The sequence below is a fragment of the Sitophilus oryzae genome, unplaced genomic scaffold, assembly GCF_002938485.1.
Source record: "Sitophilus oryzae breed Bouriz unplaced genomic scaffold, Soryzae_2.0 scaffold_577_pilon_pilon, whole genome shotgun sequence".
Taxonomy (NCBI): Eukaryota; Metazoa; Arthropoda; class Insecta; order Coleoptera; family Curculionidae; genus Sitophilus; species Sitophilus oryzae.
In genome coordinates this window covers 797,229-816,412 of record NW_022147170.1, presented here as the reverse complement: position 1 = coordinate 816,412, position 19,184 = coordinate 797,229, and the positions used below count along the sequence as shown (strand labels likewise).

Genomic DNA, 19,184 nt, shown 5'->3' with positions numbered 1-19,184 from the left:
AACCCCACAATCCTTGCAGGGAAGATTGGGAAGTGGCCAAGCTAGTAATAACAGAACAAAAGCTGAAATGGGCGATCGACACCTTTCAGCCCTATAAAGCAGCAGGAGTGGATGGGATCTTTCCTGCCCTTCTAAAGGAGGGTCAGCAAATAGCTACTCACCATCTACTAAGCATTACAAGAAGCAGTCTAGCGATGGGATATATACCAACCACATGGAGAAGAGCAAAAGTAATCTTCATACCCAAAATAGGCAAAACTGACTGGACAAATCCCAAGTCATTTAGGCCTATTTGTCTCACATCGTTCATACTAAAAACGCTGGAGAAAGTAGTTGACAACCATATTGGAGAAAATCATCTAAAGGTTAAACCACTGCATGATAGTCAGCATGCATATAGAACGGGCAGATCCACAGAAACTGCTCTGTACCAATTAACGGAGCTAATACAGACAAGTCTGGATAGCAAAGAAACAGCAATTTGTGCCTTCTTGGATATTGCGGGGGCGTTTGACAATATACCACATAAGGTGGTCAGGCGATCTCTAGAAACAAGAGGGGTGAACAGAACTATTATTCGCTGGTTTTGGGAAATGCTGTCAACACGAACAGCAGAGGCTCAGATGGGCACCAAAACTGTAGCTGTTAAAACAACGCAAGGAACTCCACAAGGTGGAGTAACCTCCCCTTTGCTGTGGAGCTTGGTGGTGGATGAACTACTAGATGAATTAACTCTAGCGGGAATACACTGCATTGGGTATGCAGATGACATAGTCATGATCGCTCGGGGGAAACATGAAGGCACCTTGTGTGATATTATCCAAAGAGGACTCCGTATCACTGAGAGATGGTGTAGGACTGTCGGGCTGAGTATCAACTCAGACAAAACCGCGATAGTGCCATTCACCAGAAGGCGAAGTCTGAAAAACTTGAAAAGAATCCAACTAGATGGAAAGGAAATACTGCCAACACAGGAAGTTAAATACCTGGGAATAACCCTGGACAGTAAACTCCTGTGGAACAGGCATATTAAGAACACTACCAGCAAAGCCATAAAGGCTCTCATGATATGCAGAAGACTGGCCGGAAATAGATGGGGCTGCTCCCCTAACATTTTGCGCTGGATGTATACCATGATAGTAAGACCCATGATTACTTATGGAGCAGTTGCCTGGTACACAAAACTGAGCAACGGACGGCAAGGCTAAACCTGTGCAAAGTCCAGAGACTAGCATGTGTTTGCATCACAGGAGCCATGAGAACCTGTCCAACAGCAGCAATGGAGGTCATTCTAGATCTAACACCACTGCACATTGTCATTGGTAGATATGCCAATGCGACAATGATTAGAATGGTCACTAACGGAATTAGTACTGGGAGAATTGTCAGATCAGGGGCTTGGAACACCCTCAAAAAGGAAATACCACTCCTGCAACTCCCAGTGGACGATATGCCAAGAACGTACAACTTTGACAAACATGTCAATGTAGTATTGAGCAATAAGAAGGATTGGAAGAGCTAAACGCTTGCCCAGCAGTTAAAAGACCATATCATAACTTGGTATACTGATGCTTCCAAAACCAATACGGGAACAGGGATCGGAGTGTTTGGGCCGAGAGCTAATTACTCCGAACCAATGGGCACTTACCCTAGTATCCTACAGGCAGAAATCTACGCTATCGAGAGATGCGTACAACTTATCTTAGATAGGAACTATCGGAAACAAGAAATAGCCATCTTATCTGATAGTCAAGTAGCGTTAAAGGCGATCAACTCAGTATCAATCAATTCGAAATTGGTCAAAGAATGCATAGAGAAGCTGAATAAATTAGGCAAAGAAAACAAAGTCCTCCTACACTGGGTGCCTGCTCACCAAGGGATAGAAGGCAATGAAAAAGCAAATAATCTAGCTAGGAAAGGAGCGAACACTCCACTAACTGGACCAGAACCGTTCTGCTTTCCAAGTGGTAACCAACTCAAGGCGGAACTCAAGAACTTGGAAGATTCCATCCTCAACCTGGAATGGAAATCTTGTCACGGGGTTTTTAACAAGACACTGCCTCCTCAATGAACACCTCAGTAGATTGAAACTAAGAAGAAACGGCGAATGCAGATTCTGTGGGGAAGATGGGGAAACACCAGTACACCTCATCACTGAGTGCGCCGAGTCGACAACCATTCGTGCCATGAATTTTGGTACGACTGATATTGGAGATGGAGAACCACCCTCTATAAAACCGTCCCAGATACTGGCTTTTGTCAAAGCCCTGGGACTGTATGATGAGTTATGATTCAAGAAAGGGGGACACAATGGATCTGTAAGGTCGAAGTGATTAACCCCCCTCCCACTCATTCTAAATTCTAAAAGTACGAGGACTGCCTGTATAATACAAGTTAGACCTTCTGAAGATATCAAAATATTTACTTTTTTATTTTTATTTTTAGAATTTTCACAAATTATACTTCCTAACACTTTTAGAACAATTAAATAATAAAATTTTCGTATACCCGCTATTTAAACCTGTGTATATACTAGTTGTTTACGATATTCTCCGATGGTGACAGCACCGGCGGAGAATGCACCAAGAAATTTTGCTGTCAAATTTGATTTACCGAAATTGTAACGTAAATATAATTTAAATTAGTATTCCACCTAATATTAGTACCTGGTTTAAAGCGTCTGCTATCCTCAGTTATGAGATCTTTTCCACTAAAAAGAGCTTCTTTGAATTCGTCAAAGCTGTCACATTCTGGATACCTTCCTGCTATACCGGAAATTACAATCTCTTCGTTTCTAGTAGCCATTTTGAATTAATCTTCAAAAAAAACGCACACTAAAAGTCACGCTTTAGAAAATAACTACTAACTAGATACTTAACATCAAAAAAGGCCTAAGTATCTAATTTTTGCAAGTTTTCTTTTGATGCCTCAGATAAGACAATGTGATTATGAGGCTCCCGTAATCTGGCTATATAGAAACAAATCCCCAATAAATATGCATGTTGCACATTTCAGATGTCAAATTTTAATTAAATAAATTGTGACCCGTACAACAATAAATTCGGAATATAATTTTCATTACAATTCGTTCTTTGGCATTTCTTTAATTTTTTAATTGTATTATTTTTGGCCCGAATAAATAATTATTGTAAGAAGATTTTGGCTGATTCATTTTTTATTTTATTACTGCCTTAAATCAATTCTGTACAGGGAGACCCAGTTTGCTTGAAATCATACGATATCCCCGTTATTAGTAAAGATAGGAGGATGTTTCTTTTATTATCAATCACTCTAATAAAAATTATATTTTAATGAAAACTTTTATATATTGCACAGTGAATAATAAAAATATATTAATATTATAAAGTTTAGTTCATATCTTCACAAATATTCTTTTCGTAGAATAACAGACTATGCAAGTGTATTTTACCCGTAAAAAGTACTACAATAAATATTTTTTATCTTCTCGATATCTTTCACAATAACAGAAATACGGGGAGTGTCTCAAATTGCAAACTCATCAAAAAGACCCTGTAGCTCAAAAACGAAGAAGGCTATGGAAATTTAGTTTACATCATCTTCCGTTTGACGAAAAAGTGGGAGAAGTTGCAAACCGCATCCTTCTATGTTCACTAATAACGGAGATACCGCATGATTTCAACGAAAACGGGACGCACCCTGTACATAATATGCACTTAACAGTGAATCAAAATGCAGAGTTGACAATATTAAGTAATTAACCGTTGTTGGTAAATGTCCACGGAAACTCCGTGCTGGCATTTCGTAACAATATTCACTTAATAGGTAAATACAGTTCAATGCCTTAATAATAATACTATACAGTATGTAGAATAAATACTAATATACAGTATGTCCAATACACTTCCGTTTCTGGGCACCGGCACGCATATTCGGAATTTGCGGACACATTAGCCGTTCGGGTTAGTTCGGGTGCTGCGTAAAGTACCGACGTATTAGACTAATACGTCGGCGATTTACGATGCGCTCAAAATATTGTTCTATCTTTCCAAGTTTGTAAATCGGATTTATTTGATCCGTGTCTGTAATGGGTATTTGTATTTTTTTATGATAATCAGTAGTTGTCAGTAGTTGATTTTCATCGTTTTCCAGTGAGTAGCACATTTCGAGCAGATTTCTAATTCAAAAATATCGATTTTAAGACATTACCAGATGTACCTGATAAAGGGATAGCCTCTAATAAATTGAGATTGCAGATCACTGATAAAAACAATTTTTACGTATGTTGATTTTTGCACAGAAATTAAATAATAACACTAATGTTTTACCTAATATATCATAATGCAAAATAAATAGTAACAGCACAGGTAACGTAGTATACCTTATCTGTGGTAATAGTAATAAAACAAAACTGAATAAAATTATATATTTCAAAATAATTTAAAACAAAATTTTATTTTTTTAGTTTCAATATTTTATTGTTGAAGTAGTATATCCATTTATGCTTTTGTTTTTTTTTTTGCGCAAAAGTCTTGTGCGGTTTCATGTGAATACGAAACATACCATACGATCCAACAAATAGCGTCAGAACTGGCATGGAAATAAAGATACTTGTCATCAAAGTTATCTATGGTTGTCCGAGTGGTTGTCATTTTGTATGTAAAATTATATGGGGAATGTCATCGATCTTATTTCCAAACCAACTGGACGGCGGCTTTTTTTTTTGTTCATACGGTCATTAAGTCTGAAAACTTAACTTATACCCTTTATTAAGGCTTTAATTATTATTTTTATTTTCTTATAGAAACTAAGGCTAACTGCCTTGGAAAATGTTAGAAGAAGAATTTTTGAAAGAGTTTCAAAAACTTTTTAAGATTGGTTCTGTGAAACTACGTCTAATATTTAAGAGATATATTACTGTCTTTTTAACGTAAAAGAAAAACAGTAAAGCTTGCCGAAAAAGAACTTCCCGAAATATAGACTGTCCAGTAAAATTATTAGTAACTATCAAACAATTTCTTTCAGTCACAAAATTAAAAAAATATGGGTTTAGGAGGGAATAAATAATTAACTCTCAAGAATAAATCGTCTTAATTTTTTTTATTCCCATATTTTTTTAATAATAAACTTTGCTTAGACTTAAGTTGTTTAATAATTTCTATATACAGGGTAATCGAGCATATTTTCGCCATTAATGAGTTATTTAACAGAAAGTAAATTTTTTTAAGTTACCCTAAAAAAAATTTAGTTTGTAGTTTGTTGTACCCTAGTTTGTATTGTAGTTTGCTGTACCCTAAAAAATTATCCTACTAAAAATGACAAATTAAAAATTTGCTCGTGAAATTTTTGATGATCATTCTGCTTATTTTAAATGGAATACACCGAATATTAAGATTACCTTCAGTATTAAAGATAATTTCTGTTCAAGTCGGCTTTGATTTTCCAACAGTTCTCGATAAATGCAATATAATATAATATGTATAAAACCTATGCAATATGCAGTCAACGGTTATTTCGTTTTCGTAAATCGCCGGCGCATAAGGGTTGGGACTAATCTAAATACGTCGGCTGTGATGTCGGTACTTGTATCAGCCGTCCGTCGCAGTAGCCGACGTAATCCGAGCGGCTAATGTGTCGGCGAATTCGGAATATATGCCACCGGCATAGCTACGTCGCCGTCGCGTCGGTTCAAAGAGAAGTTGCAAAAATGATTTTTGATTGCTTTCTTTTGATTGAACTTTTTTAGTTTTCTGCGTTGAATTCTAACTACTTTGAATATTTTGATTTTTAAATTGAATGACTAACGTCACATTTTCAGTCAGCGTCTGTGTCAATCGGCTCTTATAGTAATATGCGTTTACGATATTTGTTTTATGATTTCGATTGCTATTATTGGTTTGATTAAATGGATTACTTATTTATTTACCTACTGGTATTATTTTGAACGATATACTACCCGAGAAAAAAAAAGGATGACCTACAAAAAGAAATGATCCAACACAATTCTTCCACTACTAAAAGTTCTGAGAATTTTGTAAAACTAAGACAGTTATTTTCGTTAGTATCTACTGTAGGACCTATTGAAAAACCTTTGTTATTTAATCAATTACAACAATATCAACAATTATAGTTTCCGAATCAATATTAGACATTTTTATTTCTACCGGGTGCATCTCAAAAGTGGCTCATCCCTATAAATCTTTTACTTTTTCAGATAAAAAACGAGACTTGGTATGTTAGTACCGTATGATGAAAAAAAAAAACGGCGTTCAGTTGGCTGGGAAATGGCGATCGATGACATTTCCCATATAAATTGACATTGATCTTCATTTCATAGCCATCGCTGACGCCGTTTTTTCTCGATCATATGGTATTTGCCATAAATTAGGATTGATTGACATATTCAATTGTTTTTGGCCACTTCCTGTTTCGCCGGAAATGCCTACAACTTTTGATTTTTAAATGGCACTCTCAGTATGTTTTTGCTTTAACCGATAGAAAATGATACACTTTGCTAAAAAAATCGTATTTCAAATTTTATTTTAGTGTACCATGGTTGTGTTAAAAACACTAAATTTTAATCAAGGAGCCTTGGAAAAATAGCTTGAATCGTCTAATGTTCTTCTTCAGCAGTCGGTTCTTCGACGCTCCACTTATCCGTAGAATTTACTGCTGAAGATTCCCGAATACAATTCGGACCACCCTGTATAATATTCAACTTATTTTACTAATGCGTTTTACCTTTGTTAGAAATATAAATGCCCTTTTGAATTAACGAGAATAAATTACTTTTCTGTACTTTAAAACAATAAATTGTTCTTCTAATGGATGTAGAAATAATGGAATTTATTTGGAAAATTTTTGAAAAAGCCATAGCATTTTTACTTACTTACTGTCATTATGAACGTTGAGAAATATACAGGGTGGTCCCAACTGTATTCCGGAAACTGCTGCAGATAAAAATAAGTAAAAAAGTTTGTATAAATCTATGTCTTAAAATGATTAGTTTCGGAAATACAGGGTGTAGAAGTTTAATTTTTATTTCGATTTTTTCCAAATAATTTCTAAAGTAACGTCAATATTTGGATGAAAATTGGTGCCTAGGAGTTTTCTGACATGAGAAACTTTATTTTTATGTCAATATGACTCCTATTTGTAGGGGCGCCACCTACATGTGTTTTAACAGGTTTGAAGCGTTATAACTTTTCTTCCGTACCTGTATAAAACTACTGAGTGAAAACATGTATATTTCCGTGATTTTTTACGTAAAAAATGTCTCTTGGTAAAAATCGCTGCGAGCAACCTTTCTCAAGATATTTAGAATGGAAATAGTCAATACATGTCATTATTGACAAAAAAATAAACATGTTGAGTAGATTATAGATATTATTATTATTAGATATTTGATTGAAATAATAAATTTGTAAAATTTTTATTTGTTTTAATTAATCACAAATTTTTCTGCGAAAAAAATCATGATAAAACAATTTCTGTTGAACTTTTGACACAAAAACATTTCATATTTAAGATTTCACTCTGATAATTATTTAGTCAACATGTTTAATTTATGTCAATGATGTAAAAGATTGATAATTTTGATTCCAAATATCTCGAGAACCAAACCAAGGAGAGAATTTCAATTACTCGTAGCGATTTTTTTACCAAGGGACCTTCTTTACGTAAAAACGTCGTAAATGTATATTTTTTCTCAGTAGTTTTATACAGGTACGGACGAAAAGTGATTAGTCTTCAAACCAGTTAAAAAATATGTAGGTGGCGCCCTCTATAAGTAGGAGTCATATTGACATCAAAATCAAATTTCTCATGTCAAAAAACTTCCAGACACCAATTTTTATCCAAATATTGACGTTAATTCTCAAATTATCTGAAAAAAATCGAAATAAACATGAAACATCTACACCCAACAAAGTCCCCATTTTAGGACATACATTTATACGAATTTTCTTACTTATTTGTATCTGCAGAATATACTGCTGAAGATTCCAGAATACAGTTCGGACCACTCTGTATATTACTGAATTACACTAAAAATTCATATTTGTACTAATTTTAAACGTCTTATTCAAATGAAAATGACCGTTTGAAAGAAAACAAAATTGTAAATACACTTAGTTAATCTACGGAACACGGACTTTATATCCAAACAAGACCTTTTATGTAAAATAATAAAAATGGTCAAAAACCAGTTGTGTCTGTAGTATCAGGGTAGTATCTATAAGTTCAGTACGGATCCAATGCCAATAAGGTGCACTTAATTCAATAAATTCATAGATTGTAATCAACAATTTTATTATTTTGGTTTGAAATGTAATTGGACTGGAAAAAAACCGCGTCTGAGAGGCTTTTAAAATGCGTATGGCTGATAATTTCTGGTGGGTCGTTCATTGTATTGCATTTATTAAAAAGTAACAGAAAAATAAATACGACCACTATGTAAAATTCGTAAGCATCCGATTCGCACTTTTAATAAAAATGATAGAGAATAATAGCCCAGAATATACCGGATGCGTCTCGAAAGTGGCTCACCCCTATCACTTTTTTAATTTTTCATATAAAAAAAACATTAGTATACGACATAAGTTAGTATTGATTCACGTATTCAATTGTTATTGGTCACTTCCTGTTTTACCAGAAATGTTAAATTTAAGAAACGTTGCGTGTAGTAAACTAATCAATTATGAAATTCACTTAGAATTAAGTAATAATACACAGGTTGTTTCAAAAATATGTGCCATCTCTCGTTGGGAGATTCCTCACGTAAAAAAACGATTTATTTTTCATATCAACATAGGTCTGATTCTTATATATCTGATTATAGTAACTTTTACCCGAGCTTTTACCCTCAAAATTTTATTCGAAACGCTAAAAGTACTTGGAAGAAAATTATAATAAATCGAAAAAATATTAAGACTTTAACACCCTGTAGCTACGAGACAAAGCAGAATCGGGCCTATGTTGATATGAAAAATAAATCTTATTTTTACGTGAGGATGAATCTCCCCACGAGAGATGCCACGTTTTTTTGAAACACCCTGTATATCTTTTCTTGCATATTTCTTTTTATTTACTACTTGTCAGAAATAATTTGTATACAATAATTTAACTGAGATGTGTTTCAGTAGCGTATCAGATATTTTTGTTATTAAACAATTATTATAACTTTTTCCATGTATTTTTATTCCCAGGTAGCATTTTCACGACTTGCGACCACATGCATGTTTACTAAACACAACGTTGGATTAGTTACAAAAAATAGTTAGCTCCCTACCTTAGGTATTAAAATAAATTTAAACGTTTTTATAACGTTGTGCCGACGTTGGACTAGTACTACAGCAAAGTAGGAAGCTTCTGCGACGTCGAATAAACGTTGTCTTGTAACCTTTTTTGCTTAAGTGATCTTTAGGTAATTCGGACAACGTAGTTACAACGTTGGACAATATAGAGTTTTCCGACGTCAGTTTCAGAACCTATTCCAACGTTATGCAAACGTCGCGTCGTCTGTTTTACTAATTCCAACGTTGTTTAGATTTCCTTATTCTTACGTTGGTAGGACGTCGAGTCACTACCTTTTTGCAACTGTATTGAGCCATAACCTTAAATCTTAAATTTTCACTTCATTGTTCTGTTCAGTCATACAGTTCAGTGCTGTTTTTGTTTTCATAAAAAAAAATTCACAGTCCTTTACAAAGATGCAACCGGGGGGGCATTGAAAATGATGAATAAAAACCTAAAAATATGATTAGTGTTAATATGAGTGTATTACATACATATGTTTAAATAACGAACTTAACAAAAAACAACAGATTTAAAGATTCACTGAAAAAGTAGTAATGTTAACATTAAATATAACATTATCAATAATAATTATGCGATCGCACCTATCCGTAAAACAAGCAAGCAAAAAAACCCTTATAATGTAATTTGTTGGAATTATATCTTCTTTAAATATAATTAGACTTTTTAACGACTAAGTTACCTAGGACGTAACCTGTGCACGTACCTACCAGTATTGTTACAAGTTAATTCGTGAAACAAATGTGTTACATATTATTCGTGGTATTAGTGGTATTATATTGGAATCAGCTTGGCATTAGTGGGGCATTATATGAGAAATTTTGGTATTTAATTTGTATTTTTGGCATTACTTTGGCATTAGTATACAGACATTTGTCAGCGGTTTACTCCTTGTAGATAATCAAAAAGTTTTTTGATAAAATTTGCTTTTTATGTCAGATTATTTTTATGAAAAATTACATTAGATTTATATTAAAAACGCTGGGTAATTAAAACATTGACTAATAAAGCTTGTCCACTTTAAATAAGGGGTCACGAAATATCCTCCTTGGAGTGTTTGGGTTAAGGGGTGTATAATAAATTAATCGTTGTTTTATAATAAAAACCATAAAACATTTATTTGTGAGTAAAATAATGCAATGGTTGGATATCTCTCCTTTATAATTAGGTGACTAAAAATACACTAAAATAATTAGAAAAAAAATCTTGTACTTATTTAGTAATTACGTCAATATTAATTAATTGACTTTCTAGTCTATTTTATTTTATGTACAAATATATTATTAAATTTTAAGCATTATTAAGTGCATTCAATACATATGTATGTGTTATAACATAATATAGCCATTACTATTATACTATTATTATTAAAATAATATGTGTGTAACATATTTCTTTAACGAATTAACCTGTAACAGACATTTATATGCCCAGTATATTTTTGTTTAACAAACCAATCAGGAAAAATCCAAAACCTACCGTTATAGGAGGTATAAGATGATTAAACTTATATAATGACAACTACTTATCGGATAACAAATTAATTACTACTGTCAGCTAGTTCAGCTACTGTCTAGGTAGAATATACCTAGAGTACCTACACCCACCTATGATGTAGGTAGATTAAAGCTTATTTTGACGTTACCTCTCACTTCGGTGTCACAAGCTGAATTTTTCAGGGATGGAAGTACAGTACATTTGCAGTACATGATATGGGGACCCTTATTCCGAAAGTAGTACAAAATTAGACCGGGTAAAAAAGCACTATCATCAAAAATCGATATATTAATACCACCGTATAGAGAAAACAAATACTTATTTTTTGATCCAGTATACAATAAAGTCTTCGTAGGGAGTAATTTTTATAATTATTTACAAAAAAACATTTCCATTAGCGCTTATGACCAAAAAAAACTTGAATAATCATTTCAATCATGCGAAAATTTGGTTTAAAAATATATTTTTTTTTAATATAACTTTCATTTAACGAAAAACGAAGGCCTAAATGAAAAAAAGAAACAATTTAAAAGTTTCGCTTATGTCTTGACAAGGTATCAAAGCAAACCCCATATTTTTTGCTTTTAAACTAATAAAGATATATCAATAAACAATTAGCGATGTAATGGTTTTTGCGCGCGCTGGCCGACTGCCGCCGCTGCGCCGAGATTTCCTATACCCTTGTATATATGACGTCATGGTGTGGCAAATGTAGCATTTTAATTCGATTTGGGCTCCCTTATATAGGATAACAGAAACATTTTCAATGTTAAAATTAATTAAAATGGGACATAAGAAGGTACATATAAAACTAAATTTAAATATACATCGACATATATTACCGATAGTTTATCCACTCCCTCGTTTATTTAGATTATAGAGGGCGGCACAAGCTAGACTCTAGGATGACTAAATTAGGCAATCTTGCGACTTGTATACTACCTGTCAAGGCCGAACTGCGACTTTATTAGTCCAGGTATACGACTACTCGAACTACTCCATCTTAATCTCCAAAACAACAAAGTGAAAGCCGCCATGTTGTTAAATAAGAAAATGTTTCGTTCCTAAAATAGGAATTCCTGCTTTTTGAATACATTAACTTGAAATATTTGACCGTAAAAAACTCGCGGAAACAATTTTTTCGACTGCGAATAAATTATTCTCATTTTACTAAAAAAAAATTCAAGAACATTTTTAAAACTTCTTTAATTTTAAGGCCCATTAGTATTTTTCAAAGTAGAAACAATACATTTATCAATAAAGTTGTTTGCGTTTAACTTTCTTGCCTTGGGTAACGAGTTACAGAGTCGGTTTAAGTGTTTCAATAATTATGATCTTCAAACATCCTCCACACTTAAATACTTTTGTTTTGTTTTCCTTCACTGCCATCTGACATATGTCTCTAACTAAATCATAAAAATAATATTTTTACTATAATTATCCCAATTTAGGATAAAACGCGACTTAGACGCCATATTAGTTTTGTATTTCTGTGAATTAGGATTTTAAACAACGTTGCAGTTTGTACTGAATTAGGCTTCTAGCCAACGTCGTTTCGACCCAAAAATTATTCTCCAAACTAGTGCAGACTAGGGATGGCACGAGGTTGTGCCGACGTTGCGCCCCGACGTTTGGTCGCGTGACACAACGTTATCCTGACGTCCAAATGCTGCTTGAGTTGAAAATATATCTTTTGACAAAAAAATGTAGTAACTGGTAACATTTAATGACAAAGTAAAACCCGCCAAACCAAACCAACCTATTGTTGAGTGTACCTTACATTATATTTTTACACGTTTTAAATAAAATTAGAACGGCACTGATTAACCAAAATTTAATTCAGCCATATTAATATTCTAATCCCGCTGCATATAAGTTTGGTCATATGTTATTCAAAGTGCTGGATAGAAGATTCGGTGGACAAGAAATCTCAAGAATGGTGGAGATATTTACCAGAGCAAAGACAGGCGAAAAAATGCATAGCACAACATTCGCCAATACACGGCAGATCTGATAAGGAAAGGCATAATCACAATCACAGTCAAAGCTGTAGTCGTGGGTCTCACAGATAACTGTGGGTCTATACTAACAAGGAATTGTAAGGCGAATAGGCATCTATAAAGTCGATGGGCCGACGAACAAAGCCCTGTGCAGGTTTTGTCATCTAAAAAAGACACGGTAGAACCACCTTTATAATATTGGTATGACAGCTTGGCAAATGTAAAATTCTCTGTACTAGGCAGTAGTAGACCATTGACAAAAAGCAGCGTTGTTACAAGGGCAAACATTTTTGTACTATAAATGGTGTCGAAATTGTACTTTTTTAAGTGGGATTGTACATTTTTGGTGCAAAAATGTGGGGTCATGTGATCTCTCTATTTACCTTTTTACCAAGTTTTGGTACGTAGGGTGCATCCACACTATCCTAAAAACAGCGGAACGGCGTATTGGCTTAACGACCTTGAATCGATTTCCTGCAATTCTATTGGCTGAAATTTTTGCCAGGTGAATTTGACAGATAAAATTTCTGACAGATGAATTTTTCAGCCAATAGAATTGCTGGAAATCGATTCAAGGTCGTTACGCCGATACGCCGCCGCCGATCCGCTTTTTTTAGGATAATGTGGATGCACCCTCACAGAATTATACACCATATGCTGTCCTCCTTTCACGCAGTTGAGCAGCTCTGAACTGTTCAAGAACGCGATACTCTCCCTCCATTCAATTGAGTCATAAAGTTCAGAACTGGTTCCGCGCCATATGGAGGCACCAGGCTATCTCGCACAGCTCCTTTCGGAACCGTTCTGAGCAGCCCAGGGCGTAAAGCTCTGGAACTTGAAATTCGCAAATGGAGGACAGCAATACAGAAGCTACAAAAAGCTTTGAATAGCATTGGTTAAATGGGAATTAATTGCGTGACGTCACGTTTGACATCGGGACACAACAGATCTCTAAGGTCGCAGTGATTCGCCCCCCTCCTAGTCACCGCACGGATATCAAACTTACGTTTGACATCCGTGCGGCTTGAACGGCATTTCATGTGATGTATAATTCTGTGCCTCTGCTCCTAGCAACCTGCATTTCAAATCCACGCATCGCGTATTACCGTTCGTCTAAAAATATGTACGTGGGTTTAAGTTTGGGTTAGTTTGGGTTTGAGAAGTAAGAATTGTACATTTTTTCTTGCAATTGTACCTATGTACTCCTTGACTATCAAATGTACCCAAAATAGTACAATTGTACCTATTGTAACAGCACTGACAAAGAGCTATATATGGTGTAGTCTCTAAGCTTTTTGAAAAGAATAGGATTGGAGAATGTAAACTAAGGGATCAGAAGAGGAATAGGACCACAATTCATCTGAAAAAGTCACAGTGGGACACGCCGATGGCAACCTCGAAGAAGCTAATCTATCGGATCTATATGATAATTGTCTAGATGAATATTCAATTCCATTGTGTCGAATTCCTTATGCGAGCTATGTAACTGACCTTTTACTGAAAATTAAATCATCCGATGCGGAATAATCAAAATTGTAAATTTGCTTTAATAGTTTAATTGTTTCTATAGTTGCCGAGGTAAGTATATCAGTCATAAAAGGCATAACTTAATATCATATGTCTTAAAATATTCAATAATTTATTTTTTGTATTATATAAAATAACAATGCAATGTCTTAACCATATACATGCGTCATATATGTAAAAAATGAATATAAAGAGTTAATTAATGAAAACTATTCAAAGGAAGTAACATTCAATGATTACGCATATAATGCAGTTTAGTACATAATTTTGATACGTCTTTAAATATGCATTTATTTTCAATATGATTTAGTAAAAATTTAAATTGATCTAATCTTTATATTTTTTTCATTCCCTTCATATAGGTAGGGTTGCCAACTTTCAAAATAAAAAATAGAGGACGAGAATGTAAAAAAGAGGCAGAGGCCATAAACATAAAATAGTAAAACATGTTTATCGCTTCTACAAAGTTCTTGTTCATAAATATTTCTTCATTTTCTTTTCTGTACAAACGAGTGGGAGTAGCGAAAGACACAGATTAACAATTTTTTAAAGCATTGTGGCTACAGACGAATATTTTTTAGATTTTGAGTTTCGTATGCAAAAAAGAGGACTTTTTCAATGCGTAAGGGAAGAACAAAAATGTACCAATTCCTATTAAAATAGAGGGCAATACCTTAGAACAGGTCTACAAGTTCAAATATTTGGGGTCCTGGATAGTTAACACCTTAAACAACGACGTGGAAATAAAAACCAGAATAGAAATAGAGTTGAGAACTAGGCTCGTTAAGTGTTATGTTTGGTCAATCCTATTATACGGAGCAGAAACATGGACACTGAAAGTTTAAGAGATGAATCGCCTCGAATCGTTCGAAACATGGATATATCGAAGAATGCTTAAAATTCCATGGACAGCCCATATCACAAATACCGAAGTCTACAACAGAATAGACAGAGAGAGAGAATTGCTCAATATAATAAAAATAAGAAAAACATCATACTTAGGGCATATATTGAGAAATGAAAAATACCACGTCTTACAATTGATAGTTAAGGGTAAGATTGAAGGAAAGAGAGGTCTCGGCAGGAAGAAACTATCTTGGTTGAGAAACATCAGAAAGTGGACTCACCTAACTTTTGAAGAACTTATAAGGAAAGCCGAGATCGTGAAGATTTTGCCAATGTGATCGCCAACCTCCACGAAAGAGACGGCACGTAAAGAAGAAGAAGGGAAAAGAGGACAGTGATATCAAAAAGAGAACTGTCCTCTCGAATAGAGGACGGTTGGCAAACCTACATATAGGGTTTCCACACGTCCGGATTTAGCCGGACACGTCTGAACTTTTAAAGTGTCCGAGACCGGGTTTGGAAAAGCGTCCGGGAAACCTGACCGCAAAAACAATTATTTAACTTAGTAAAATATTTTACAGTTACAGTTGAATTAATTCCTCTTATGAAGAAACCAAACCAAACATTTCCACTTATCGGAGGAATTTGGAATATTTTCTTTAATTTTATTGAAATTACACATTCTTGTGAGTAATTTCAGGCGATTACAACCTGTTACAACACACCCCTTCCTGTAGATTTTGACGCTTATGCTGGGCGTCCTGTCAAAACAAAGAATTATTGCAGTCATACTTTGTTGATTGGATATCCCGGAAAAAAGATTCTGTCACTGCATCTATTCCCATTTACCTGGGTGGCGTTGTTAAAGATGATCAGCCAAGGTGTTTCAGTATAAAGAATGGCCGAATTGAAGAAGAACGTACGTTGGAATCTGATCATGAAGAAGCGGATGACAGAATGCTAACCCATATTTCTCACATGACACTGACTACAAACGTAAAGAACGTAGTTATTTGTTCTACCGATACTGATGTTTTTGTTAGTGCACTTTACCACTACTTGCAGAAGTTGCAAAGTGCAGGACTTAAAGAGCTTTATGTTGCCTTTGGAGTAGGAAAAACGTTGCGGTATATTCCTCTTCACTCGTTTGATGGCAGATTACCACTTAATGTTTTAACAGCTTTACCTGGCTATTCATTCTTTAACCGGTTGCGATACTACAAGCAAGGTTAGTACTAAATTAGCAGCTCTGAAAGTAGCAAAATCGTATGCTGAAAAGCTCTTGTTAGAATTTGGTAAAGAGCCATTAAATGAAGAAATGGAAAAACAAGCAGAAGAATTTTTGGTTCGTGCACTTTCATCAAACTTGAGTACAATGGATAAGTTGCATTTCCATCAGTTCCATCATAAAAAATTACAAAATTTTCACGATTTGGCCCCTACTTCAAGATCAATCCGTCTTCACATAAAACGGACCTACTTGCAATGCTACAAATGGATTCATGCTTTGGAACCATGTGAAAAACCTAATCCGTTGAATTATGGTTACATACAAGTAACAGACGACCCAAAGGACCCTGAAGACTTTCCTAGCCCATGTAGTTGCTAGATGTGCTTCAGAGAAACTGTATGTCCCTGTAGAAAATTAAAAATAATGTGTTGCGACTTTTGTAAATGTAAAAGTAGTGTTTTAGATCAATGCAAGAACCCTCATACATAAGTTAGTAAGTTTTCTGCTTAAACATCTTAATTTTTTGCATTTGAAAAATTATACTTGTTGCGCGTTTTTTTGCGAATACGTCTTATGCATTTAAATATACTTTTATTATTTTAAAACGAATTTTTATTAGTGCTTAAAAACGCGCCATGGTTCCATATTTTTAAATTATACTTTCCTCAAAAGAATTACAATTAAAAAATATGTATTCACAAAATTTGTTTGCGGTCAAAAAATGAGTATAATAACCTTTATAACTAAAATCCCAACCGTTTGTTAAAAAGATATTAAAATTTATAAGAAATTAGTAACATGTCGGCCATTTTTAAATATATGGCGACTAAACGACCACGATCTGGAGCATATGTGACCAGTTGGTTTTTAAGCTCTTATACATATTTAATAAAACGCCGCACAAAAACTTAGGGCACTTAGGGGACATATAACTGCACTCGAGACATGGGCTAGCGCCCGTACTATTGTACGTAGTATGTATACCTACAGGATGGCGCACTACATATAGGTACGGCCGTGAACGTGAACGCGTTGGTGTGTGCTAGAATGATCGTTTTGTTTTGGTTTGGTTAGGTTAGGTTGGTTAGGAAGTTCAAGTTCAAGTTCACCGCCGTACCTATGTAGAATGTAGAATGTTTAGAAGGGGAGTTAATCACCGCGACCTTATAGATCTATTGTGTGTTCCCCTTTCTTGAGTTATAACGAGTTATAACTCATCATACAGTCTCAGGGCTTTAAGAAAAGCCAGTATCTGAGACGGCTCCACAGAGGCCAGCTCTCCATCCTCGACATCAGACGTGCCAAGGTTCATGGCACGAATGGTCGTCGTCTCGGCGCCTCAGTGATAAGGTGTTCTGGTGTTTCCCCATTTTCCCCACAAAATCTGCATTCGCCGTTGTTTCTCAGTTTCAGCCTACTGAGGTGTTCGTTGAGGAGACAGTGTCCTGTTAGAAACCCCGTGACAATCCGAAGATTGTTTTTACTTAAATCAAGGAAAACCTTTGATTTTTCTCGGTCATAAGTTCTAAGGAACTTTTTCGAGTGTCTTAGACCGTTGGAGGACACCCATTCCAAGTTACGGATGGAGTCTTCCAGATTCTTCAGTTCCGCTTTCAGTTGGTTCCCGTTTGGAAAACAGAACGGTTCTGGTCCAGTTAGTGAAGTGTTCGCTCCTTTCCTAGCTAGATCATTTGCTTTTTCATTGCCTTCTATCCCTTGGTGAGCAGGCACCCAGAGTAGGAGGACTTTATTTTCTTTGCCTAATTTGTTGAGCTTCTCTAGGCATTCTTTGACCAACTTCGAATTGATGGTTACTGAGTTGATCGCGTTAAGTGCTGCTTGACTATCGGATAGGATGGCAATTTCCTGTTTTCGATAGTTCCTATCCAAGATAAATTGTACGCATCTTTCGATAGCGCAAATTTCTGCCTGAAGGATACTGGGGTAGGTGCCCATTGGTTCGGAGTATTCAGTTTTCGGCCCAAATACTCCTATCCCTGTCCCTGCTTTGGTTTTGGAAGCATCAGTATACCACGTGATGGTATGGTCTTTTATATGCTGAGTAAGCGTTTCTTTCTTCCAATCCTTTTTATTACTCAATACTACAGTGAGGTGTTTCTCAAAGTTGTAAATTCTTGGTATGTCATCCACTGGGAGTTGGAGAAGTGGAATTTTCTTTTTGAGGGTGTTCCAAGCCCCTGACCTGAAAATTCTCCCAGTACTGTTTCCGTCAATGACCATTCTAATCATTGTCGCATTGGCATAACTACCGACGACAATATGCAGTGGTGTTAGGTCTAGAATGACCTCCATTGCTGCTGTTGGACATGTTCTCATGGCACCTGTGATGCAGATACATGCCAGTCTCTGTACTTTGCACAGGGTTTGCCTTGCTGTACGTTGCTCTAGTTTTGTATACCAAGCAACTGCTCCATAAGTAATCATGGGTCTTACTATCATGGTATACATCCAGCGCAAAATGTTAGGGGCGCAGCCCCACCTATTTCCCGCCAGTCTTCTGCATATCATGAGAGCCTTTGTGGCTTTGCTGGTAATGTTCTTAATATGCCTGTTCCAGAGAAGTTTACTATCCAGGGTTATTCCCAGATATTTCACTTCCTGTGATGGCAGTATTTCCTTTCCATCTAGATGGATTCTTTTCAAGTTTTTCAAACTTCGCTTTCTGGTGAATGGCACTACTGCGGTTTTATCTGAGTTAATACTCAGCCCGACAGTCCTGCACCATCTCTCAGCGATGCGGAATCCTCTTTGGATAATATCACACAGGG

General features: G+C 35.3%; 1 protein-coding gene across 1 annotated transcript in view; it reads right to left on the bottom strand.

Annotated features, from left to right (window-relative positions):
- LOC115887549 (fatty acid synthase-like) overlaps nt 1–3,082 on the bottom strand; it is a 51,030-nt gene extending 47,948 nt beyond the window's left edge. The window contains exon 1 of the mRNA XM_030907010.1: nt 2,667–3,082. Coding sequence (XP_030762870.1) covers nt 2,667–2,805 — 139 coding nt within the window. The 5' untranslated portion in view covers nt 2,806–3,082. The remainder of the gene's footprint in view (nt 1–2,666) is intronic.
- Between the last annotated feature and the right edge of the window lie 16,102 nt (nt 3,083–19,184).